The sequence below is a fragment of the Schistocerca serialis genome, chromosome 4, assembly GCF_023864345.2.
Source record: "Schistocerca serialis cubense isolate TAMUIC-IGC-003099 chromosome 4, iqSchSeri2.2, whole genome shotgun sequence".
Classification (NCBI taxonomy): Eukaryota; Metazoa; Arthropoda; class Insecta; order Orthoptera; family Acrididae; genus Schistocerca; species Schistocerca serialis.
The window spans coordinates 647,383,424-647,411,037 of NC_064641.1; the positions used below are offsets into that span (position 1 = coordinate 647,383,424).

The 27,614-nt window shown below is 42.4% G+C and overlaps 1 protein-coding gene across 1 annotated transcript in view; it reads right to left on the reverse strand.

Moving 5' to 3' along the window:
- LOC126474660 (uncharacterized) overlaps positions 1-27,614 on the reverse strand; it is a 421,515-nt gene that overhangs the window by 82,908 nt on the left and 310,993 nt on the right. Inside the window, exons 11-12 of the mRNA XM_050102139.1 lie at positions 13,150-13,422; positions 6,305-6,565 (exon numbers count right to left, since the gene is read on the reverse strand). Coding sequence (XP_049958096.1) covers positions 6,305-6,565; positions 13,150-13,422 — 534 coding nt within the window. The remainder of the gene's footprint in view (positions 1-6,304; positions 6,566-13,149; positions 13,423-27,614) is intronic.

Here is a 27,614-nt window from a genome sequence, read left to right on the forward strand (position 1 = left end):
ATTTAGTGTCTGTGTTTTGCGACCACATCGCAAAACCGTGCGATTAGTAGACGAAAGGACGTGCCTCTCCAATGGAAACCGAAAACATTTGTCGCAAGGTCATAGGTCAACCGATTCCTCCACAGGAAAACACATCTGATATATTCTACACGACACTGGTGACGGCATGTGCGTCACATGACAGGAATATGTTGTCGACCCACCTAACTTGTACACTTGGCGAATGGGTAAAAAGATTCTTCTACCTTACCCGATTTAGGTTTTCTTATGGATGTGATAATCACTCCCAAAAACGTGATGAAAACGTAAGAGTTTGTCACATAAACTGAAAATAAAAAATTAAACTTTTCACCCGATGGGAGATTTGAACCAAAGACCTTTCGTTCCGCCGTTGCTCACGTTACCACGAGACCACGGCGCTCCTGCGGTTCCATTGTCCTTGATGTTTCATATCTTGCCATGAACTACTCAGTTTGTATATTTTGCATATTTTTTCACAGTTCCACACAAGTTCTTCCTGTTTTCTCAATTGATCTGCTTTCAGTTTTTCAAGACCTATCCACTGTGCCAACTTATAACTAAATCTGAGGGGGGTGCGATGGGGAGGTTCCCTTGTTAGCATAAGTTAGTTCAAGTATTGTGTAAGTCAAGGGACCGATGACCTCAGCATTTTGGTCCCTTAAGAATTCACACACATTTTAACATTCGTCAGCCACTGCCAACAGACAGAGTTGCCAGTGTTTTTCACCACTATCACTAGTAGTGGCCTTCGCATTGGGAGTAACCAGGATTTTGGTATTAGTCGTCAACCTTATCTTCGTACAACGTTCTTCTACCGAGTAAACGTTAAGCTGTATCTTGTGCGACTATTGGCATGGTGCCATGCACGGCACAGGTTCTGGTAGAGACTCTTATTGAAGCACTCCAGGTGCAGCCAGCGCTTGGGCCACAGCTCGATGGAAGACTGGCTTGGAGTGGCGCTGCTCCACCCTAAATACCCAGGCAGGTTAGAGATACTAGAGTAACTATTTTCGATCACATGGCCCACAGAAGCGAAGAGATCCTGATGTAAGACTTTGACTGTTTCATCATTAAGACCTTCAGCATACGTTCAGACTTGTGCAAATTCAGTGCTAGTTACGAAACTTTACGATCTATTGTAAGTCATTAACTTTTCTCCAAGAGGAGCTTTCCATTGATGCATTTATTAATAAAACTGTTCTATATTGTTTACCTCGACCTGAGCTGTGCCTGCTCTTTGTTTTTGTTCCATTTCGGTTGGTCATGAGGATTTTTCAGGTCCTAACACCTCCATCAGTTTTAGTGCCACCTCCAAGTTCCGTCCCTTAACATTTGGTGACGAGGATTTTTCGGGGCCATGCGCCTCTTTCGGCTCCAGTACCAAGTTCCAGCCCAAAGTAAGTAATATTTTTCTGTGTACTTGACCAACTTGCAAGCATATTCTTCACCCCAGACTATCTGTGAGTGTATTTGTGTGTGTTCTGTGTGTGTGTGTGTGTGTGTGTGTGTGTGTGTGTGTGTGTGTGTGTGTGTGTGGCTCCTACGTCGCGATGAGTTTGATAGTAATTTTCTGAACAACATATCTAGTTTCCAGATGTTCATCCTCAACATGGAAGTGACGCCTCAGGTCCAATCTTTGCTTTCCAACATACAGCAAATGTAGGTTATGAAACAGCTGGTTGACGTTTCCACACCAGAGATTCGCAGCCACTGTCCCAAACGCTTTTCCAGGGTGAACCACCTCTAGACATGTCTGCCACAGTTTCCTGCTTCTGGCATAGCATTAGAACCGTTGGACAGCTTCGTCATAACTCCGGACGATTCCAGCAACCATCCCCAAAGTTCCTCCTGGGTCAATCGTTACTGGACAAAACCATAGCAGTTTCCTCCTTTTACAGCACCTAAAACTGTGTCCACATCTGCTCTCACACATAGTCTTTCCAACGTCTATTACAACACATCTCTGTAGGTGCTTTGATTCACTACCACCTGGCGCATCCGGTATCTCATCCACGCACTAAATATCTGATGCAGCATTATGAACAGGGCCCTCCCACCAGTTCGGGATTTAGACATTTTAATTTGGACAGCATTTGGCACAATATCCGTTAGCAGGACATCCAAAAACTGTATCAGTCAATGTCAAGACGAATAACTGCTTGCATAAGAGCCAGAGGCGAACAAAATGACTTGTTCTATTCGTGAAGTTCTTCTCTTGAATAAATTACCCAATATGTCTGAATCATTTGTATGCCTGTGTATGTACGTCACATCTACCGATTTCCGTCCCATTCGGATAATTCCTTCGTGGTGCGCTGTTTTTTTTTTGCTTTGTTTTAGAATGTGTTTTATCATATTAAGTAAAATTGGTATTGTTTGGTTTTATTTGGACCTGCACGGAATTGCATCAACATTTACATGCTTCATGAGGCAAAGAAACTGGTACACCTGCTTGATATCGTATAGGTTCCCCACGAGCACGCAGAAGTGCCGAAAAACGACGTGGCACGGACTTGACAAAGGTCTGAAGTAGTGCTGGAGGAAACTGACATCTTGAATCCTGCAGGGCTGTCCATAAATCCGTAAGAGTACGAGGGGGTGGAGATCTCTTCTAAACAGCACGTTGCAAGGCATCCCAGATATGCTCAGCAATGTTCATGTCTGAGGAGTTTGGTGGCCAAAGAAAGTGTTTAAACTCTGAAGAGTGTTCCTGGAACCACTCTGTAGTAATTATGGACGTGTGGGGTGTCGCATTGTCCTGCTGGAATTGCCCAAGTCCGTCGGAATGGACAATGGACATGAATGGATGCAGGTGATCAGACAGGATGCTTACGTACGTGTGTCCTGTCAGAGTCTTATCTAGACGTGTCAGGGGTCCCATATCCCTCCAACTGCATACACCCCACACCTTTACACAGCCTCCACCAGCTTGATCAGTCCTCTGCTAACATGCAGCGTCAATAGATTCCTGAGGTTGTCTCCATACCCGTGCACGTCCATCCCCTCGATACAATCTGAAACGAGACTCGTCCGATCAGGCAAAATGTTTCCAGTGATCAACAGTCCAATGTCGGTGTTGACGGGCCCAGCGAGGCGTAAAGCTCTGTGCCGTGCAGTTATAAAAGGGTAGACGAGTCGGCCTTCGGCTCCGAAAGCCCATATTGATGATGTCCCGTTGAACGGTTCGCACGCTGACATTTGTTGATGCGCCAGCACTGAAATCTGCAGCAATTTGCAGATGGGTTGCACTTCATCTACATCTACGTCTACATCGTTACTCTGCAGTTCACACTTACGAGTCTGACAGAGGGTTCATGGAACCAATTTCATACTACTTCTCTACCATTGCACTCTTTAATGGCACGTGGGAAAAAGGAACACCTAAATCTTTCCGTTCGAGCTCCGATTTCTCTTATTTTATTATGATGATCATTTCTCCCTACGTAGGTGGGTGTCAACAAAATATTTTCGCTTTCGGAAAAGAAAGTTGGTGATTGAAATTTCGTAAATAGATCTCGCCGCAAAGAAGACCGCATTTGTTTCAGTGACTGCCATCCCAACTCGCGTATCATATCAGTGACACTCTCACCCCTAATGCGCGATAAGACGAAACGAGCTGCCCCTCTTTGCACTTTTTCGATGTTTTACGTTAATCCTACCTGGTAAGGATCCCACACAGCGCAGCAATATTCCAGCAGAGGACGGACAAGTGTAATGTAGGCTATCTATTTAGTGGGTTTGTCGCATCTTCTATGTGCTCTGCCAGCAAAGCGCAGTCTTTGTTTGTCCTTCCCCACATTTTATCTATGTGGTCTTTCCAATTTAAGTTGCTCATAATTGTAATTACTAAGTATTTAGTCGAATTGACAGCCCTTATATTTGTGCCATTTCTCGTATACCCAAAATTTATCGGATTTCTTTTAGTACCCATGTGGATGACCTCGTACTTTACTTTGATTAATGCCAGTTGCCACTTTTCGCACCATAGAGAAATTATCTCTAGATCATTTTATAATTGGAATTGATCATCTGATGATTTTACTAGACTGTAAATTACAGCGTCATCTATAAACAATCTGAGGGGGCTGCTCAGATTACCACCTAGATCATTTATATAAATCAGGAACAGCAGGGGGCCTATGACACTACCTTGCGGAACGCCAGATTTCACTTCCGCCCTACTCGGTGATTTACCGTCTATCACTACGAACTGTGACCTCTCTGAGAGGAAATCACGAATCCAGTCACACAACTGAGACGATACTCCATATGCACGCAATTTGTTTAATAGACGCTTGTGATGAACGGTATCAATAGCCTTCTGGAAATCTAGGAATATGGAATCGATCTGAGATCCCTTGTCGACAGCACTCATTACTTCATGGGAATAAAGAGTTGCACAAGAACGATCTTCCTGAATCCGTGTTGGTTATGTGTGAACAAGTCATTTTCTTCAAGGTGATTCATATTGTTCGAGTATAGTATATGCCCCAATATCCTAGTGCAAAATGAGGTCAGTGATATGGGTCTGTAATTCAATCGGCTACTCCTATTTCCTTTCTTGAATATTGGTGTGACCTGTGCTAATTTGCCGGCTTAGTGGCCGTGCGGTTCTAGGCGCTACAGTCTGGAGCCGCGTGACCGCTACGGTCGCAGGTTCGAATCCTGCCTCGGGCATGGATGTGTGTGATGATCTTAGGTTAGTTAGGTTTAAGTAGTTCTAAGTTATAGGGGACTGATGACCACAGCAGTTAAGTCCCATAGTGCTCAGAGCCATTTGAACCATTTTTGTGCTACTTTCCAGTGTTTAGGAACAGACCTTTCGTCAAATGAGCGGTTGTATATGATCTGTCACGCCGAACGATTCTCTTCATTCGTCGTTGATCCCGTTCTTACAGCGATGGCGGAGATTTGATGTTTTACCGGGTTCCTGATAGTCACTGTATACTCGTGAAATGGTCGTAGGGGAAAATCCGCACTTCATCACTACCTCGGATATGCTGTGTCCCATCGCTCGTGCGCCGACTATAACACAACGTTCAAACTCACTTAAATGTTAATCACCTGCCATTGTAGCAGCAGTAACCGATCCAACAACTGCGCCAGACACTTGTTGTCTTATATAGGCGTTGTCGACTACAGCGGCGTGTTCTGCGTGTTTATATATCTCCGTATTTGAATATGCATGCCTGTACCAGTTTCTTTGGCGCTTCAGTGTATGAATCATAGTGTTGACGTCTTACCACAAAATTTCTCCCAGCAAAGGATTCGCCACACCTAGCATGGGCTACCGCACTCCCAGGAAATCCTGTACACAATCCGCCCGACTCTAATATTTCAGTAGAACAATGGACGCAGTACTTGATTCGACAGTGCTTGTGAGATTTTGTTGAGGGACTGTGGAGAGAGTTGACTTCCTACATCTAGTCCACGGCACACTGAGTCTGCGAGAAAAGGTGCTAAACTGTACTAGAGAGGTGATAGAACACTTAGAAAATGTAACAGAGCTTCTAAAGAGACTGCCTGCACTACCCTTGTCCCTTCTCTTCTAGAGTACTGCTGGGGGGTCTCAGATCCTTACCAGATAGGATTAACGGAGTAGATGGAGAAAGTTCAAAGAAGAGCAGCACGTTTTGTATTATCGCAAAATAGGGCAGAGAATGTCACTGACGTGATACAGGACTTGGGGTGGACTCTACTAAAACAAAGGCGGTTTTCATTGTGACGGATCTTCTCACGAAATTTAAGTCAACAACTTTCTCCTCCGAATACGAAAATAGTTTGTTGAGCCGACCTACATAGGGAGAAACGATCATCATCATAAAATAAGGGAAATCAGAACTCGCACAGAAATTACGATTATTCCTCGCGGTGTTCGAGACTGGAATAACAGAGAATTATTGTGAAGGTGGTTCTATGAACCCTCTGCTAGGCAGTTAAGTGTGATTTGAGAAGTATAATAAAAAAAATTTATTACCCTGCTTGTTGGTACCCTCCTGTGCGCCTACAGAATGCAGTTCGTGGTCTAGTGGTTAACATTGCTGCCTGTACAGATCCTGGGCTGTCGTTTGGACTCTCGGCCGGATAGGGTATTTTCTCGGCTGAGGGACTGGGTGTTTCTGTTGCCCTTAATCACCTCATCATCAGGGACGCGAAAGTCACCGAAGTGGCGTAAAACGGAAAGGATTGCACTAGGGAGCCCAACCACTCCATGCCAATAATAGTATACGATCATTTCATTTTTTTTTGTGCCTACGTAGGTAGGTTGCTTTGTGGGACTGACCATGTAGGCGGGCACGTTGTCGAGGAAGGCCTGTACGTCGGGGTGGTGCGCGCGCAGCCCCGCCAGCCGGGCGCCGTCGCCGCTGAGCACCATGGCCGCCAGCTGGTCGACATCGCCCGCCGCCACCAGCCTCGGCACCTCCTCGTCTCCCGCCTGCTCTGAGTCCTCTGGTTTCTCTTGCTCCGCGTCTTGCTGCTCGTCCTCCCCTGCCGCGTCTTCGTCGTCCGCTTGCTCGCCCTCGTCTTCCTCCTCGCTCCGCACCTGTCAACAACGGCGAAACTATCGAGCAACACGCGGAGAAGTCAGGAGCGTGTCTGTTGAAACAGAAAATTACATTTACAGCTCGAGTAATGCAGAAACTAGGCAACTGGACTAATCGTACTGGAGCACTTCCAGTCGGTTATGCCTCACACTATGGACGACTGAGACTGGGACAAATATAACCACACTGCACAATATGCAGGGTGTATCAAGAAGAATCATCATATTTAAAAATCATAACTATTATCTTATTTGAGTTATGTACGTGAACAACGTACTGTTGGAAAGAGCAAATTCTCGAGTTTTACATGGTTCCAGCTAGGTAGCAGCAGTGTGCGCCCAGTTCAGTTCTAGTAAAAATGGTGTCAGGACAACAGAAAGTGTTTTGTATTTGACGTTCAGTAATAACGTTCAGCTTGACTTTCGTACTAGGTATGGTGTGGATCCTCCTACAACACTGAACATTAGACGATGGCACGAGCAGTTCCGAGAAACAGGTTGTGTGTGTGAAGGCAAATCGCCAGGCCATCCCCGAGTGTCTGATACAGACGCCGAACGCCGAACACATCATTGACCTCCAACGTCACTTAACCTATGTATGTATCGCTTGAACCTTTCCCACAGGTACATAGGGTCAGCCATCATTATTCGGATTTGGCAAGTTAATGGTTAAGGGATCGCCGGATGCCCTTCCTGCCGCCACCCCGTACCCCCCGGTACGGAATTAGTGTACCTCAACTGTCTGCATCGAGTGTAATCCATGGACTAGTGCGAATGTGTTCAGATGTCTGCGAGCCGTGTAACTGAGGCGGCACATGGGGACCAGCCCGACATTCACCTAGTGGGATGTGGAAAACCGCCTAAAAACCACATCCAAGCTGGCCGGCACATCGGCCCTCGTCGTTAATCCGCCGGGCAGATTCGATCCGGGGCCGGCGCGCGTTAGCGCTCTCGGCTACCCTGGCGGGTGTGTGTGTCACCGGACCTGACTGTACGTGATTATTTTTTGTGGGGGTTTGTAAAAGATTGTTTATGTGCCTCCGTTACCAACAACAATGAATGAACTGAGACATCTCATAACAACAGCTGTGGAATCTGTAACTCAAGACATGCTTGCTGCAGTATGGGAACAATTTGAATACGCCATTCACACATGCCGTGCATCTCAAGGGGGCATACTGAACGCCTATGAAAAGAAACTTCCTGGCAGATTAAAACTGTGTGCCGGATCGAGACTACATTTGGGACGTTTCCCTTTCGCGGGCTGGTGCTCTAGCATCTGAGTTACCCAAGCACGACTCACGGCCCGTCCTCACAGCTTCAATTCCGCCAGTACATCGTCTCCTACCTTCCAAACTTCACAGAGCTCTCCTGCGAACCTGCAGAACTAGCACTCATGGAAGAAAGGATATTACAGAGACATGGCTTTGCCACAACCTGGGGGTGTTTCCAGAATGAGAAGATATGAAAAAACTCTCTTTGAGTTTCCCATTCATCAAAAAAAAAAAAAAAAAATTCATTGTATATGTATATTAGTTTCAGAAATATAGACGTGCCAAATCGGATGATTCTTTTTGATACACCCTCACCCTTAACACCGCCTGTAACCCAGGCACGAAGCCAGGGATTAGCTCTCGGGGAAGTCACGGTTCTTTTAAAGTAAAGTAAACCAAAGTAAACTAAGCAATTAAGTTCATATTCCTCTGTTGGAGGAAACGAAAATGAGAGTGTGGCCTACACTCTTCCCGAGTTAATTGTTGTCTTACTTAAATGACTCCATATTCACCAACAATTGTACTACTTTATTTAAAATATCCACGATTGCAATTTCGACCCTATATCATTTTCAAGTTGTTAAAGGTGCTGGAAATACAGCAGTGTTCAACATAAAGAGAACAAGAATGGTGTGGTCTCTATTGTTCATCACGGCCATTGTCACATCGAGACACATGGAATTTTTATTCTGTTTATTAATGTTGACTGCAGCTGTTTTCAGCACTTGTAACCACTTCAAAATGACCTGCCCTCGAAACTGCAATAGATCATCTTGTAAATAAATATGGTGAATACGAAGTCACTTAAAAATTCTACGAGACTGCATTCCAAAACAAATACAATTGTTCATTGATGTTGTTTAATGTGTAGACTCCTTTCAGTGTTATGCCGACAGTGACTTAAGTTTTTCCCTTCCCTCCCCCCCCCCCCTCCCCGCAGCTCCCTACCTCCCTCCCCCCTCCCCCTCTTCCCCTCACCGAATCCCGGATCACATACCAGGAACTTTAATAATGATAAATATATAAATATTTTAATATAGTAATAAATTAATATTTTGCTTACATCAGAGCTTAGTACATCGCTATAGCATAACTGTAAAGAACTCACACCTTAGAAAATGTGGGAAATATGGATGTCATGCAGTTGATTTAAAAGTAACAAACTTTCACAACTCTTATAAGGTCATAATTTACACTACATAAAATCGAAGTGTGCATCCTCCATTACAAGTATTTCATTTATCACTAACTTTGTGAACCCATGTTTGCAGGCTACGGCTGTGCAACACTGTAAGTGGGAGCAATATTGTCTGATTCGGCCGATGCCGCCTGTTTCGCAACGGTCAATCTACGAAATATTATTTTTCTTAATGAAAGTTATTTTCCTTTCTGTCTTGCCTTGTTCTGCTTCCTCGCTCTCATGAACATGTCAGAATTACTAATTTTTTACGTCATTACGGTACATAGCGCTCATACTACATATTTTAACAAAAAGCGTTCCAGATCCCATTTTTTTATTTATGTATTTCACTGGAGTCGTTACGGGAATGTTCAGAAAAAAAGTTATTTTAAATGACGAAACAATTATTGACGGTGCTGTCGATATTAAAGCTTCGTTGTCTAAACTCCGAACACCTATATTTCATAAATTCCGATAATCGTCGAACATCCCTACACGCTATCAAACATAATTCGTGTTAAGTAATGACTTTTTAGCTATTATTCATGGCTATATAAACAGCAAAAATGTAATATAGTGACAGAAGTATATATTCCATATGAACTACTTAAGCTATAAGATTCTAAGTAAGGGCTCCTGTACAATGTAAAAGGAGAGGCCCCCAAAATTTTTTTCGGTTTATTTTCAAATTCAGCTTTGCTTGTTTAACAGGAGTTTTAAGTAATTAGGTAAGTGTACAAAGGTCTTAGACCAAACATTATTCATCAGTGTCTGCGTTTAAGTCGGTTTTATAATCGTGTAATTATTGGCATCATTTTTCATTATGGGATGTAATGGATTACATATAACAAATTTCACGAGTAAAATATGTTTTGGTTGCAATAGGATTACAGCAATCTCTCATTTTCTGAATGGTTACACTCTGCCATTTCGGTGTGCTTTGAATGAATTAAAACGTCAGTTTATTTTGCCTTCACCGCTATTTCTCAGTTTCGTTTATGCAGCATCAACCATCACAATAACAGACTCGGGTTATAGTTGAAGCATTCTTCAAGTCACGCATTGGTGTAAAAGCGTAGCGTGTTGGGCTGACTTTACAATTAAAGACATGACACAAAGTGTCTCGTAAATAGAAGAGATCTTGATACCATAGAGTGTAAGAGCGTCCTTAACTGTGTACAACGACACATTTGGTCATCTGCATAGTCACGTGCTTGGAGGACGCTTCACCTGATGGATTGTACTACTGGATCACTTGAAAATGGCTACACAGCCGAATCTGCACAGTACTGGCGGATGCAAAATAAAGGGATATTTTAATCCAACCAGTTACAGCCAGTGCGGAATATTGTTCTCTCAGAAAAAGTACGAGATGATGTAGTTAACGTACTTCTAACCTAGTTGTTTACAAACGGAAAGTGAGTGCATACTATGTATTATTCTTGCTATATCAATTAATGCAACGAAAAGATTCTTTCTTATCTATGAGACATCTCAAAATATTTTACAGGTGTTGTGTACATAGTTCCGCGTAGTCAGCGCGTACACAACTTTCCCACTAGAGCGCGCCCCGCTAAGCACAACAGTGCAGGCGCAGCGCTCGTCCGTCTCCGCACTACGAGATGGTGCTGTCTTAGAGACGGACCAAATTCTGCTTCCGCCAATCCGCGTATTAATATGTAACGCAGCCGATGAGATTGCTGCTAATGTAGAACCTATTCTCCTCGCGGATCACACTCGCGCGGTGATACCTGAACGCGCGAGGTATTATAACGAGTGTACAGACCTCCGATTAGTCAGTCTGCATTAGTCTGCATTTGTCTGTACCAGTCTATAATCAAGTTTCAGCCTGCGCCTAATAAGATTACCATATTCCTGTACATAGCCATGAAGAAAAATGACTAGACACTTTGTCAAGTATCAGTGATATGTGAGAATAAGTTTAACGTACCAAGACCAAAGGAACTTCAGATTGTCAATTGCAAATAGCATCCAGAACCAAGTTAAGTTATTTTTATTCTTATTATTTTAATAAATGTGTGTGAAAATTAATCAAGTTCTGTTTAAAGTTGGTCACCGTCAATCTGCTACTCTAAGCGTGCAAGTGGCATTTCTATCGTCTGACCTAACGGCAGAAGATAAACACGCCACGATAAGACCGCGAGACATATTGCTGACACTCGCCTACTTCGTTAGAGCGACAAGTCGAATAATCTTATGGTGTGTGTACCGAAGGTCTTACAGTACGCACACCACAATAGGTTATTTAGTGAAAATAAACTGTGATAATTTACGGTTTTATTTCCGTCCAAAATTTGAAATGTCACGAAATGTGCAAAACAGTGAAGATGGCAAGTGGACAGGTAGCATCTTCATCATAAGACTTGCTTATACATGTGGAAAACAGCCTACAATCAGTGAAGATAAAGAGCATGCTAATACACAACTCTAATTAATAACACGACAGTTTTACGTACATTGATTCATGCACGAAAATGGAAGCTTCACGAAAAGCGATGGGATAAACTACTAGTAGGAAATTACAGTTAAACTTGCAGAACGAAAACAGTGTGCCCAGTGCATCTGTATGAAGACAGAGGTGCAGAGCTCTGCGCTTAGGATACAGTGTAGGCAACATGATCGTCATTCGCATTAGACACAGAGATACGTAATCATTGAGTAGCATGCAAACAGTGTCACAATAATAAAATAATGTTAGAATCTAGGGAATAAGAGTGGTACGTAAAGGTTAGGATGTCAACAACACGATGTATGATTGGAACAGCGCAGCGACTCACTATGTATAGTGCTACTGCAGGAGGTAAGCGTATCTTAGCCATGCTTCCGCCTAACTGACGTACCCACCCGTTATAATGGGAAAAAACTTTAACATGGGCTCCGAAACACGGTACTATTTGACTAGGAAAGAGCAGAGGTTAGAAACAGGACACGCGTTTGTGAAGAAAGTGATCCAAATCTGCATCTGACCATCCAGATGTAGGTTTCCTGATCTTTCCCTAAATAACTTAGCAGACATGCCGGGATGGTTCCTTTGAAATGGACGTTCCGGTCTTCCACATTCAACGACACAGAAGAACGAAAACTATGGAAGAGTATTTGGCCACAGGGCCAATATTATAGTCTAGGGACTGTTTCAGTTGCATTCTCTAGGACTAGTAATCCACATGAAAGATTTTATGGATCAGTTTGGTTATGAACACCTCCTCAGATTTTCTATATGTTGGCCAGTATCTGGTGAATATTGTCGCTTACGAAGATGGAAGCTGTCATAAAACCAGCCTGAATCATCACACAGAAATGTTCACTGTTGGATGACAGATGTAATCATCTTCTCCTCAAAAGAGTATTTGTTTTCCTTTTTATTTGTTGAGCATATATTATTTATTTAGAATTTGCAGAACTTTCATTATAGTATAACATAGTATATGAAAAGTGAGACATAACTGCAGACGTTTGCAGGAGTATTAGAAAAAGCAACATCAGTACTTCAATGTACTTCTCTAGTTCCCAAGTAAACCAATAACCAATGCCAAGAGATGTGTAACGATCTCGATCATACTTCTCAACAGCAGTGAAGCACTGCAACCAAAGTTGTTCGACTTAACCTGTGGAGACGTAGCAGGACTTGACAGAGCGGCTTGCATCTGCTATTTCTACCGTTTAATATGTCTACTGTTTACAGGAATTTTTTGCACATACTAGCAAATGTTCATGACATTATAGTTACACACCAAATTTATTAGGTAGGTAGGTAGGCACTTGAACAAGTAATTTTGCTTCAGATTGTCAAAGAGTAGGCAAATAGAATAAGATGGTTCAAATGGCTCTGAGCACTAAGGGGCTTAACAGCTATGGTCATCAGTCCCCTAGAACTTAGAACTACTTAAACCTAACTAAACTAAGGACATCACACAACACCCAATCATCACGAGGCAGAGAAAATCCCTGACCCCGCCGGGAATCGAACCCAGGAACCCAGGCGCGGGAAGCGAGAACGCTACCGCACGACCACGAGCTGCGGACAATAGAATAAGATAAATATCTCCATGTGAATGCATAGAAAGAGCTAATACTTTTTGGTTGCAGAGACAGGCGCTGCTCGCACATACCCAGACGTCGGCCTGTCCCTGCTGCACGTCATGGCCCGCTCCCTCTCCAGTGACCACACCCTCGGCCACGGGCTGTTCTTCGCCCACGCCGTTCTCGTGGTCGCCGTTGGACTCGGGCTCATCACCTGCTTCGCCGGCCTCTTCACGGCCCTCTTCACCACCTTCTTTCTCACTTTCTTCGCCACCTTCTTCGCCGCCATCCTCGCCGCCTTCTTCGCCGCCGTCTTCATCGCCCAGCTGTCCATTGGTTTCTGCCAGTTCTTCATTGCTCACCTGCACACAAAGTGGCCAGATGCTGCGATGCGCTGTAGCACAAGTAGAAAACAGTTAATAAGCCACTCTCTCGTCGTTTCTCATTATCCAACCTACGATTTGGAACATGAGTTCCTCCCAACGTATAAAAAATTGAAATAACTTACGAGAATGCTGCTCGATGACGTCTTTGACAACCGCCGATATTTTGGCAGGTGTACGCCTTTGATTCTGAAGTCACGAATGCAACGAGACAGTGCTGCGGAAGGAAATTTAAAACCTCGGTACGCAGAGCATATGCAGAAAGGTGACACACACACACGCACGCACATACACACAGGTCCACACATACACAAGGACAGACATACACACTTTAAACACTAACACCATAACACAACCAAATACTGTATATGACCGCCATAAGAAGTTATCGATAGGGGATATTAATAAACAACAGGCGAAGTATCCCACCTCTGTCTCTCTGTTATTTGACCTGGAAGAGAGCATGGATTCCACTTAGAATTTAAGCAACCACCTTTATCTCTTTTTATGTCACTAATTAAATCTCAAGCTATCGGTGCCAAGACAATGTTCTGCAACAGCACAATTGCTTAGCTGTTGTTAAGTGCGCATGACGTTTACACTCAAATGGTTCAAATGGCTCTGAGCACTATGGGACTTAATATCTATGGTCATCAGTCCCCTAGAACTTAGAACTACTTAAACCTAACTAACCTAAGGACATCACACAACACCCAGTAATCACGAGGCAGAGAAAATCCCTGACTCCGCCGGGAATCGAACCCGGGAACCCGGGCGCGGGAAGCGAGTTACACTCAATACACCGATGGAGGACCACCGAGAACTGATGTACTGAGCATAAGCGTCTCACATGTTTGAGACAGCCGAGCAAATCTGCTATTGCAGAACACACTGAGGTGACAAAGGTCATGGAATACCTCCTAATATCGTTCCGGAGCTTCTTTTGCCAGGCGTAGTGCAGTTAACTCGATGTGGCATGGACTCTACAAGTCGTTGGAAGTTCCCTGCAGAAATATTGAGCTATGCTGCCTCTACAGCCTGCCGTAATTGCGGGTGTGTTGCCGGTGCAGAATTTTCTGCGCGAACTGACCTCTCTATTATGTACCATAAATGTTCGACGAGTGGCCAAACCATTTGCTCGAATTGTTCAGAATGTACTCCAAAGCAGTTGCGAACGACTGTTGCCTGGTGACATGGCGCACTGTCATTCATAAAAAATCCCAAGAACATAAAGTCATGGGAACATGAAGTCCATGAATGCAAATGGTCTCCAAGTAGCCGAACATCACCATTTTCAGTCAGTGATAAGTTCAATTGGATCAGATGACCCAGTCCATTCCATATAAACACTGCCCAGACCATTTCAGAGCCGCCGCCAGCTTACACAGTGCCATGTTGACAACTTAGGTTCATATCTTCGTGGGGTCTGCGCCGCACTTGAAACCTACCATCAGGTATTACCAACTGAGATTGGGACTCATCTGACCAAGCCGCTGTTTTCCAGTCGTGTAGGGTCCAACCGATACGGTCACGAGCCCATGAAAGGCGCCGCAGGCGATGCCGTGCTGTTAGCAAAGGCACTCATGTCTGCCGTTTGCTTCCATAGCCTATTAACGCCAGATTTCGCGTCACTGTCATAACGCTTGCCGTACGTTCCAAACTGATTGCTGCGGTTAATCACGTAATGCTATCAACTGTACACAAACGCCGCTGCTCTCGGTCTTTAAATGAAGGTTGTCGGCCACTGCTTTGTCTGTACTGAGGGGTAATGCCTAAAATTTGGTGTTCTCGGCACACTCTTGACACTGTGGATCTCGGAATAATTGAATTCCCTAACGATCTCCGAAATGGAATGTCCCATGCGTCTAACTCTCACTACAATTCCACATTCACCGTCTGTTAATTAACGTCGTGCGACCACAGTCACATCGGGAACCTTTTAATATGAATCACCTGAGTACAAATGACAGCTCCGCCAATGCACTGCCCTTTCATACCTTGCGCACTTGATACTACCGCCTTTTTTATATATACGTACTGCTATCCCATGACTCTTGTCACCTCAGTCTATTGCCTTATCACTGGTCTGCCTGTGGAGTGACGCAAACACAACGAATCTGGCACTCACTTCCTGTCATTGAGATAGTGTTATTAAGAAAGCAGTTGAGATTATACTAACGAGTGACTTTCTAAATAGAGAAGGAGGATTTTGTTTGAATTATACTTGGAATCCTGCTCTGGTCAAACAAAAGAGGGACAGAGTTAATGGCACCTCATCCGTTGGTTATTAATATTCACGATCGATAACGTCTAACGTTGGTCAACGTCGGATGCGTGGTGGAGCTAGTGTTTACTGTGTGTGTGTGTGTGTGTGTGTGTGTGTGTGTGTGTGTGTGTGTGTGTCGTCTTTCCGGAATTGCACTGCAAACCGAGGTTTTAAATTCCCTTGCACAGCGCTTACTTTCTGCAGTTTTGCCTGGAAAATGACAGGGTGTGCACCTGTCGAAATATCGGCGGTTGTCGATGAAGTCACCCTGCTGCATTCCCGTAAGTTATTTAAACGCTCCACGGCTGTTTTTACTTTTCAGTTGAGTTCTGTTTTCGGTAAACATGAGACACCTTAAAGTACTGAAGAACGAATTATGCACTGGACGAACAGCAGTCATACCGTTTTAATTATCACTGCGAAACACTAAATTCGCAATTAACTTTTTTTGCTTGTTGCTAGGTACATGTCTGCAGCTCCGGTACGCAGAGAAATCCCAGAGTCACAGTGCCTAGCGCGCCGCATGAGAGCCAAAACAATACTGCGCATCCGATTGACAATAAACTGGAGATGGACTGCGCCATTATGTTCTTTTACCTCTAGAACTGTGGTGCTGCCCTGTGGAGCTGGTATTTGAGTGTGTACCAGAGCTGTATACATGTACGTCCAAACAAGCAAAATATTAAATACGTCGGAATGAAATAAGCAGTACAATACAAGATGAATGGATAGCTTTAAGAGATGAAATAGGGTAGCCGGTATACGACCAAACAGGTAAAAGGAAATCCGTGGATGACTCAGGAGGTACTGCATTTATCTGAAGGAAAGAGGAAATACGAAAATGCTCAAATGAAGCATGCGAAAGAGAATAGAGACCTAAAAAATGAGATTGAGCGAAAGTGCAAAATGGCTAAGCAGAAATTGCTACAGGGCAAATACAAGGCTGTAGAAGCAAACAGAACTATGGGAAGTACAGATGCTCCCTATACGAATATTAAAGAGACCTTTGCAGTAAAGAGTTGTAACTGTATGAACATTAAGACTCCAGATGGCAAACCAGTACTAAGTAAAGAAAAGAAAGCTTAAAGGTGGAAATGATATGTAGAAGGTCCATATCAAAGGAATAAATTTGAGGACAATATTATACAAAGAGAAGAGGAAGTGCGGGAGATGACATGAGAGATATGATACCGCAAGAAGAATTTGGCAGAGCACTGAAAGACCTATGTGGAAACAAGGCCCCTCGAGTAGAAGACATTCCCTCAGAAATATTAAGATCATTGGGAGAGCGAGACATGACAAAACTATGCATCGTGGTGTGCCAGGATATTTGAGACAGGCGAAATCTCATCACAGCTCAGGAAGACTGTAATAATTCGAACTCGAAAAAAAAAAAAAAAGCATGTGCTGACAGGTGTGAGTATTAACGAACCATCACTGTCGTATGTCATTGTTGCAAAATAACGCCACGAATTATTTGCGGAAGAATGGAAAACTGGAGGAAGCCGACTTTGGGGAAAATCAGTTTTGGTTCCGGAGAAATGTACGAACACACGAGATGATAATGACTGTACGACTTATCTTAAAAGATATGTTGTGGAAGCGGGAAACTACATTTCTAACGTCTGCAGATTTAAATCAAGCTTTCGACAATGTGGACTGTATTTTACTCTTAAATTTAGAAGATAGCAGGGATGAAATACAGAGAGTGAAAGGTTGTTTACAACTTGCACAAGAACTACAAGGGTGTAAGGACGCGTAAGGTAAGCCATAGTTGAGAAGGTGTGAGACGGGGTTGTTGCCTATCCTCAACGTTATTAAGTATGTGCACTGAGCAAGCTATGAAGAAAACAAAGGGGAAAGTTCAGGGAGAAGAAATAAAAACATTTTGGTTAGCCGATGATGTTGCTAATAGTAAATGAGTTTTGCTATTTGATTAGCAAAATAACTCATGATTCCGAACCAGAGAAGATATAAAATGCATACTGGCAATAGTAAGAAAAGCATTTCTCAATAAGAGGAATTTGCTAACATCTAATATCAATTTAAATGTTAGGAAGCTCTTTTTGAAAATATCTATGTGAGCTGTAGCCTTGTAAAGAGCTGAAACATGGGCGACAAACAGTTGAGACAAGCAGAGAATAGAAGCTTTCGAAATTTGATGCTACAGGAGAATGCTGAAGATTAGATGGATAGATCAGTTTACTGAATCGAACTGAAGAGGAAAGAAATTTGTGGCACAACCTGAGTAAAAGAAGGGATTGGTTGATAGAACACATCCTGAGGAATAAATAAACCACCAATTTGATTGCGGAGGGAAATGTGGGGTGCTAAAATTATTTAGGGAGACAAAGGGATGAATACTGTAAGCAGATTAAAATGGATAAAGTTTGCATTAATTAGGCATATATTAAGAGACTCGCACAAGATACACTAGCACGGAGAGCTGCATCCATCCAGTCTTCGGACTGAAGGACGCCACAACAATAGAAAACTTATTTTTTCGAGACGATAGTTCGAACCTTATTAAGATACCTCGGAAATGGCTAGAATAGCCAGGCAGTTCCTCACGTCGACTTATATCGTTAATTATCTGTTTGATATTATGATATACAACGACCGATAGACGTAATTCAGTGGAATACGAAATATAAGTTCCTCAATATTTCAAACTTTGCCAAGTTTCGGCCTCAAGCTTGGCTCTCACCTCCTGATATAAAGTATCAGGAAGTTTCATTACAAAGTACATTCCGCTATAGACTCTGCAGAAATAACTGAAACGTATACAAACAAGCTTAACACATGTGAGTTCAGGAAATGTTCGTGATCTTATTAGATGTGTTTTGGAGAGTCATGACCTTTCTAGCTGGGTCTTAATATGGGAGCAAGACTGAGTTGCTACCGGTTTTATAACTCGCTACGAGAATCTTACGAAGTATGAGTGAAAAAACTCTACTAGTGGTACGATAATCAAGGAAGGACTGGAATGGTAGCTGAAAGGATGATATTGAGCTTGTGTAAAATAATAACCATTTGCTACGCAGTTTATACATTATGAGAGAAAACGATAGAAGCATCTCCTACATCCATTGTCTTACTCAAATATGGCTCACTCAAAACTTTCCTTCTCGGAACATAGACGAACTGCATCATGCTTTAATTTCTAGTCATACGTTCTGCCATAGCCACCTACTTCCAAAACTTCGGCAGGTTGCCTTTTCCTCCTTTCTCTCCATCCAGTATTCTCCTCTGTAGTTATCGCTGTGTTCAGAAGCTAGTACACCTTCACAAATAACATTGATAACTCTGATAATGTTATCAGTATCTGGACATCCCTATGTAATGCAGAATAGACTCGTAGTAATCAGGAGGGGCGGACCCGCTGTTACAAAAGGAGGCGGTGAGGACTTTATTGCGCTAATAGAAGCAGTAAGTTAATACCAGACAGGATCGATCAGGAGTGCTCGGGGACTTCGAACGCCGGTTTGTCACTGGATACCGCTTGAGTACCAAATCAGACATTTCATCCTTTCCAAAGTTGCCCTCGTCAACTTATGGTAATGTGCAAAGCAACAACCACAGCTAAATCGTCCAACATTGCGAGAAATAGTTGAAAATATCGCATGAAGTCAGCGGTATTATGACTCGTGATTTCAAAAGTGCTACAATCAGTCCAGCTAGGACAATGCGGATAAGGAATTAACAAGACTTGGATACAGTGGTCGAACAGCTCTACGTAAACACACATATGCTTGAGATGGTGTTAAGAGCGTCGCCACCGAACACTGGATGATTGGAAATGAGTGATTTATAGTGATGAATCGCGCGGCACCCTGTTGCAATCCGATGGAAAGGGCCGCGCGGGGTAGCCGCGCAGTCTCGGGCGCCTTGCCACGGTTCGAGTGGCTTCTCCCGTCGGAGATTCTAGTTCTCCCTCGGGCATGGTGTGTGTGTGTGTGTGTGTGTGTGTGTGTGTGTGTGTGTGTGTGTGTGTGTGTATTTGTTGTCCTTAGCGTAGGTTAGTTTAAGTTAGATTAAGTAGTATGTAAGCCTAGGGCCCGATGACCGCAGCAGTTTGATCCCATAGGAACTTACCACAAATATCAATTTTCCGATGAAGGGTTTGGGTTTGACGAATACCTGGAGAACGTGACCTGACATAATGCTTAGCGCCAACAGAGAAGTATGGAGGAAGTGATGTTATGGTATGGGGGTGTTTTTCCTGTTTAATGTCTTCGTTGGTTGGATGTTTGGTTTGGGGGAGGTGACCAAACAGCGAGGTCATCGGCCCCATCGGATTAAGGAAGGATGGAGGAGGAGATCGGCAGTCCCATTTCAAAGGAACCATCCTTGCATTCGCCTAAGCGATTTAGAAAAATCACAGAATACCTAAACCAGGATGGCCGGACGCGGGTTTGAACCGTCAACCCTCCAGAATGCGAGTTCAGTGTGCTAACCAGCGCCACCTCGCTCGGTTGTTTTGGGTGTGGTCCCCTTGTTGCGCTCCAGGAAACGCCAAATTTGGAAGGATATGAACACATTCTACAGTACTGTGTTCCGTGTACAGCAGAGGGACAGTTCGGAGACGATGGTTGTTTGTATCAGCATGACAAAGCACCCTGTCATAAAGCAGCATCTGTGAGGCAAGGGTTTGTGGGCAGTGAAGTCCTTGAAACTGACTGGCCTGCGCCGAGTCCCGACCTGAACCGAACGGAATGCCTTCGCGATGATACCAGCGTCCAACACCATTAACTTATCTAGTTTTGGCCATTGAGGAAGAATGGGCTGCCATTCCTCCACAGACATTCAGGCACGCCACTGAAAGTATCTCCAGGAGAGTTCAAGCCATCACATTAGCGAAGGGTGCACAAACCCCAAATTGAAGTCCATTTATAGGAGTCTGGATACTTTTGATCGGATAGTCTATTTCTTCGTTAAATTAAGCCACGTCGCCAGCGAACTTTAGCACTTATATCTGCTCCCCTTCCTCTTTTCATCCTCTTCCGAAATTTTCCTTCACTTCTTTCATTACTTCGATGTCGTACAATTTGACAAACCCTGCTAAGCTGCAATTTTGTGTTACACCCTTCTTAACATTATTCATCTGTCCTTGTACTTTAGACCTGTTGATTCTGTCGGTATCTTTCCCCTTCCTGAAACTTAATTGATTTTCGTGCAGTTGTCGTCACTTTTTCTTTTCGGTGGAGGCAACAATAACATGTTTTCGTGGAGCTGGGAACATCTCCAATTTAAATTCATTTAAATACCGTTGCAAACGGGATGTTGTCTTTCTGAGTGCAGCTAATTTATCAAATAAACAGATTTATCGCAGTTTCATTAAGAGATACTTTGAGGTAATGAGGAGGAAAATATTTACTCGTTAATTATTCGATCGCACGTACTATGTTAACTATGCACATGTGTCTTATTACAATCTAGATGATCGTTTGTATCTGTTGACGGGGAAGGGGCGGCGAGGTGGACAATAGCGGTAAAGTGAATGAGTAATAAAATGAAAACGTAAGACTTCTCGAGCGGAAGATAACGACCTGGATAAATGCTAGACCCCACTAAAGACGGACTTCAGTTCTTCATAAATGGCAGATGAAACGATGGTCCCTTCCATTCCTATTTCAGAGACAGTCCAGTTCTATTAAACAAGATTTCAAAGAGTTACTGAATGTAAGAGTTTAAAATAGGGATCAACGTAAACCTTGGCTCTTACCTTCAGCAACAACAGAACAAGGGTATACCTAATGCCCCAAAGATAAAATATGATGAAATAAAATTTAAAGATAATAATATAAAATTTATCAAGGTGTAAGAAGAATTTGATTCAGGAAATGGGAAAAAAGTGAAAGAGGGTTTAACTAGCGCTAGCATTCGACACCAGCGAAAAAAACTTGAAAGCACTAGGAGGATGAAGTGGAACAGAACAGTAGACGAATGATTAAATGTTTGAGAAACTGGTACCGTAATAAAACAAGACAAAATACTCCTAATAAGAATATGAGTTAGCAGCTGTAAAAAAGTCGTCAGGGAAAGTACGAAAAATAGCATTTAGATCTGACTGAGCGCAATGTCAAGGAATATAATATAAGGAATGTTTTCAAATTATTTAAAAATAAATTAAGGAAATTTCAGACAGGATATGTGTTTTAGTAGAGAATAAAACAACCTTTGTAAGGAAAAAAATAATAAGTTAAGCCAAATTCTTCGATAAATACTAAATAGGAAGGAGACAAAAGGAACATTAACATTTAGTAAGCCTATAGTCAATCAGTAACCAGTCCAACCACCAAATGAAGAAGATATAGGAACAACTGTGAATTCCATGAAGAATTTGTATCATTAGTTAGTTAATTAATTTCATGTTCTGTGGATCAAATGGCTCTGAGCACTATGGGACTTAACATCTGAGGTCATCAGTCCCCTAGAACTTAGAACTACTTAAACCTAACTAACCTAAAGGCATCACACACATCAATGCCCGACGCAGGATTCGAACCTGCGATCGTAGTGGTCGCGCGGTTCCAGACTGAAGCGCCTAGAACCGCTAGGCCACACCGGCCGGCCTGAGGATCATTTTGCCCGATAAATCGTCGTGATGTGGAACGACTCATTATGAGAGAATGACGTAACAGCGGGACAACATACAGTGTAAGACGAACACTAGTTAAACTTATGCAAAATATCTGAGGAGTAGGAATTTTACCAAATGGCTGGAAAATAGCTCTAATCCTTTCTCCACGTAGCACGATTTGTTTTCTGCTGAATTTCTCATAATATTTCAAATTGAATGGTTACGGAAGAAGGAGATAATCAGCAGGGTTTAAGAGAGAATAAATCAGTAATTGTAAGAAATACTTAAAAAAGGCCAGAATACTAGTAATACTTGATTTGCATTGTTAGCCACACCAAGAGCCACTGTTTTGTTGATGCTCCACGATTTTCGCTATTTTGAGTGCGCTAAACTGACGCTGCAGTGTACATCTTTGACACAATATTATTCTCACAAATTCAGCTAAGTAAAACACTCGTGAGTTTCGCCCGTATATTTACATATACGAATACATGCCGACTTGCGGATTCGCCTTTGTGTGAGGCCAGATACGTACGAATCAAAATGCTAGATTCTAATATTTTACTGTTTATGTCGTTTTCGCATAATCGTTTATTAATTGTGTCATTGCCAGTGTGTATCGCATGTATTGTATATTTTCGAACATTTGCGAATGCCACGCAAAATTCATGCCACATCGTGAATCGTAAACTTCATTTGTCCTTCTTGGAAGCTTATGGCAACACTATCTTCGCTCAAAAGAAATCCCTCCCTGATTTCGCTGTGTATTTACGCGATAAAGGTACCGTATCGTATGTTTTAGAGAGTTTTCCGATGTTTACGAGTATTTTATAGCATATTGTGAACAGCAGTTTCGTATTCCGTAAACTTTAACAGAAGTATCTGCTCATAAAATGGTTAGCCCCTCACTGTAGCGTAGGACTTACACAATTAGGGCGATAATTCAACTTCTTCTGCTCACTGATCTCTTTCATCCAGTCAGTGTTTGAAATTTTACAATGGCGACCTAAACTTCGCACTTGCAAATTCAACCACTGTGTTGCACTACTATGTTTCGCGCAAATTATGCAGTCATGTAGCACTCTGCTTAGTTTCCTACTTCAACAGTAGTTAATATTATCAACGTAATATATAACTTAACACTATTTTCGACATTGTTATATGAGTTCGTTAGTGAGTATCACTTACCAAAAGTTCGAGTAATATAGTTACGTCAGAGAAATCTATAGATTTAATCCTACGTTTTCCTCTCGTAATTTATACAAATCACTTTCTTGTGCCTTGTAGCTTCGCATCTTACGACTTGCAACACCTACTGCGCAACAAACCCTGACATTAATACAATTCCAGAGAGGTTAATTTCAAGTTAATTATTTAGTGTTCAGATAAACATTGCACCAGTCAAAATGCAGCACCATTGCGAATTCGGTTCTCGAGCACTGTGTACGTTAATTGCTATTCGTAAGCACATGGAAATCGCTCTGCTGTCAGCTGGACGTTACTTCGGATGGGTGCCTTGGTCGAAATGCCAAGAATCGTGTGCCAGAGATACGAAAGATATTTCAAGTATTGTCCTCTCCAACTGATACTGCCACCTGAGCAAGAAGTCAAGGGTCTATAATTGTTCACCCATTTAGCCGTGGGTGGCGTGCCAGGGGTTCGTTTGTAAATGGGAGCAGGGACCAAGGAGGGCACCCCCTTTACCTACAAGCAAAAATACTGCACCATCAAAAATAAGCGCACTATATGGAAGTACCAGAATAGCAGACAAATGTAAATGTGTAGGAGAAATCATCCAGCCTAATGACTGGCAAAAAGATATCAGAGCAAAACTACGAAAGATGAACTTAGCATTCCACACAACAAAAGAAATTTAAGGTAAAATCTCACTCTCTAAGAAATACGATTTATCACTATGAAACAGTAATGCGGCCAGAATTGCATCAGAAACATCAACATTAGTATGGATAAAAGCATAGTAAGACTTCAGAAAAACGAAAAAAATCGGTAGAAGATATTAGGAAACAAGAGAATATAGAAACATTTGAATTAAGAAATCACAAAGCCATTTACAAACATGCAGAGAAGCTTAGATATGAAATTAGAAAAGAGAAGACAAATGTAATATGGTCACACCCAAAGAACAAGTCCTAGCACATGACAAGGAAATGTGTACATTTTGAAAACTCAATGCGAATAGTTAAGGAAAAGCGCATGGAGATCTAGAAAAAAACTGTTATAAATAACCAAGGAATTCAAGGTAGGCCAAAGTACAGAAAAAAGTGGAAAGGTCTCCAAGAGAAAGCAATTCCAATAAGTCAAGAAAGAAAAATGTCAATAGGTGAAAAGTATTTGTGGAAGCTTAAGCATAGCTTGTTGACTTAAAAAAAAAATAAAAATAAAAATAGGTTCAAATGGCTATGAGCACTACGGGACTTAACATCTGTGGTCATCAGTCCCCTAGAACATAGAACTACTTAAACCTAACTGACCTAAGGACATCACACACATCCGTGCCCGAGGCAGGATTCGAACCTGCGACCGTAGCGGTCACGCGGTTCCAGACTGAAGCGCCTAGAACCGCACGGCCACATCGGCCGGTGTTGACTTCAACCTGGCCGTTAGTTGACGCAAGATAAAGAAATGGAAGACAATCTAAAGTTAAAAGTTAGAATTTTCAACTAAGTGCAACGTAATTTGGTTAATGAAGCTCGTGTTACTTATCAAATATTGTAAGAAAACAAAAAGAAGAATATTTTAAGGCTTCCATTTCGACATTGTTATATGAGTTTGTTAGTGAGTATCACTTTGAAACAAGTCAAGTAAAATAATTACATTAGAGAAATCTATAGATTTAAACCTAGGTCTTCCACTCGTAATTTACACAAATCCCTTTCTTGTGTGTTGTAGTTTCACATCTTAAATGAAACTTGCAATGCTTACAGCGTAACAAATCCTGACATTAAAACAATTCCAGGGAAGAATTCATACTATTTAAGAATGTCATTTTATCTGCTCGTTATCATGAGCTGTGTGTCATCCCATGTGCGTTAAAGGTTTCCTCGCGGCATTTCAGTCCATTATGAACTTCGACGCTCGTCAACACGCAACTACGCTGCCCCTGCGTATTTAATAATATAATTTACCCATAATTAATTACAGGGTCGTTCGCTTTTTCCTTACGACTTGAAATCCCGGAAACAACTTCCTTGGTCCATTTACGATATGTTCGGTGTGCAAGTCTCCATATCACTTTAATTACAGCTGGTCGGTGACTTTCGTGTTTGTCACACCTCACATCCGAAGGTCATAAGTTCAATCTTCTATCGGTCATGCGATATCTTCCTGTTTTTTTTATCATTTCTTTCACTTCTGGCAATGATTACACAAAAAAAGTTACGTTTTACCAGGGTTGGGAGGCCAGAGTTTAGCTGCAAGTCCCCAGACAACTGGTTGGGGAAGTCTGCTGCAACGGAACAGGACAGAAGGAGTCCACTACAACTCCAACAGGACTATACGTAGTGAGGCACTGCGATTTGAGGACAATTTTACATAAGTATGTCTTCAACGCCATCATGCTAACAGATTTGTCTTGTTTTATTGAGTCTTCTAGCAGTCCTCAACATCCATCTCAACTGTGGTCACTGAGAAACAATTTTTAAATGGTTTGCGCACATGATGGTGGTGATGAAGCGTTTGGCGTGATTGGCCAGGAGGCCCCTTACGGGGCAGGTCCGGCCGCCTTGGTGCCACATTGGGCGACCTGCGCGCCAGATGGGGATGAAATGATGATGAAGACAACATAACACCCAGTCCCTGGGCGGAGAAAATCCCCGACCCAGCCGGGAATCGAACCCGGGCCCTTAGGACGGCAGTCCGTCACGCTTTTTTGTTGTTGTTGATTTCATTTTTTTCGTTAATGTTCGTTGTATTTGCTCGGGGCGGACGTCCCATGACGCTTTTGTAAGTACATTGTTGATCCATTAACTCAGTTTTTTTTATTACAGAGGGCAGCTTATCCTCTGACCAAACACGCAGAGCTACCGTGCCGGCGACCATTCAGCTATCGGGGCGGGCAGAAAGTCCATATCTCACTGCATGTGAACATCACTTTTCAGACTCATCTGCATTTTTGTTTTGAAAAACGAACTTAGTTCATAAAAGACACTGCAGGCCAATTATGCTATTCTCTTCGTTGCTGTTGTTGTCCAGCCAATGCCTTTAACTGTCCGAAGTACAATAATTCATCGTCTGGCTTTGTGACCTCATTGTTAATTTATAATTTTTTTTGATGAGTTCTTTGTGCGTCATTTTTATCTTATTATAACTGATTTTCATGAGTATGATACAGATTTTCTCCGTTAAAAACATTCATTTACATTTGTTATTGATGTCTACCTGCACTAGAGATAAGCAATAGACTATCATTAGCAATGCTAAAGAAGGCCAGATGCGTTCCATCAACTGAGATTACTTCTTGGCTTTCCTGGCTTAAGGCTTAAACTACTGCTAGTAGTGCTGAGAATAGTATTAGGTATAAGGGAACTTCTGACACTTCTCCTCTTTCAGTTCTAAATTTTTCACTTTGATGATTTAGTCAAATGAAAGGCGTGGTATCAACGTATATATTTCTCAGTATACTAACATGTCTTGCTTTCCAAGGGCTTTTTTTATAGATAAAGTAGAAACTGAGTAAACAGCTTGCGAACATCTACGAATCCAACACAAATATTCATTTCTCGAGAACTTATTTATGTGTCTGGATAAAGCACTATACGTCTGGCACATTACGGAGACGTGTCTGACAGAGCTATGAGTTTCATATCTTGTCTGTCTGCTTCGTCATGAAGTAGAATTGTTCCAGTATTGTCCTAGTTTTGTTGTATTTTGTTCCTCTGTAGACAATCTGTAAACAGTTTTGTATTACGTTTCACCATTTTAATGAAACACCATTATCTTTAGGTGACACTCCTTTCTTTATACTTTGAATGGGTTTATGTAACTCATCGGGCACTACTTAAAGTCAATGTTGGTATTAGCGCCGGCCTGTATTATTAATCAGCAACCTGTTTTAATTACTGTGCCATGTACCATCTTATCTGGCGAATGTGATGTGTAGCCATTGTAAATTTTTGTTTGTTTTCTTCATGCTCTAATTGTTTTTAGTTGCTTGTGCCATCAAATATTCATTTTTTTCAGTTGTTTCTCTCATCAAAAATTCATTGTATCTTCTCATATCCCGTCGAAGAAATTTGCGTATACTTTTCGTTCAGTTCAGTATATTACATCGTTTTCCTATTATTGTTTTCTTCAATTCCCGGC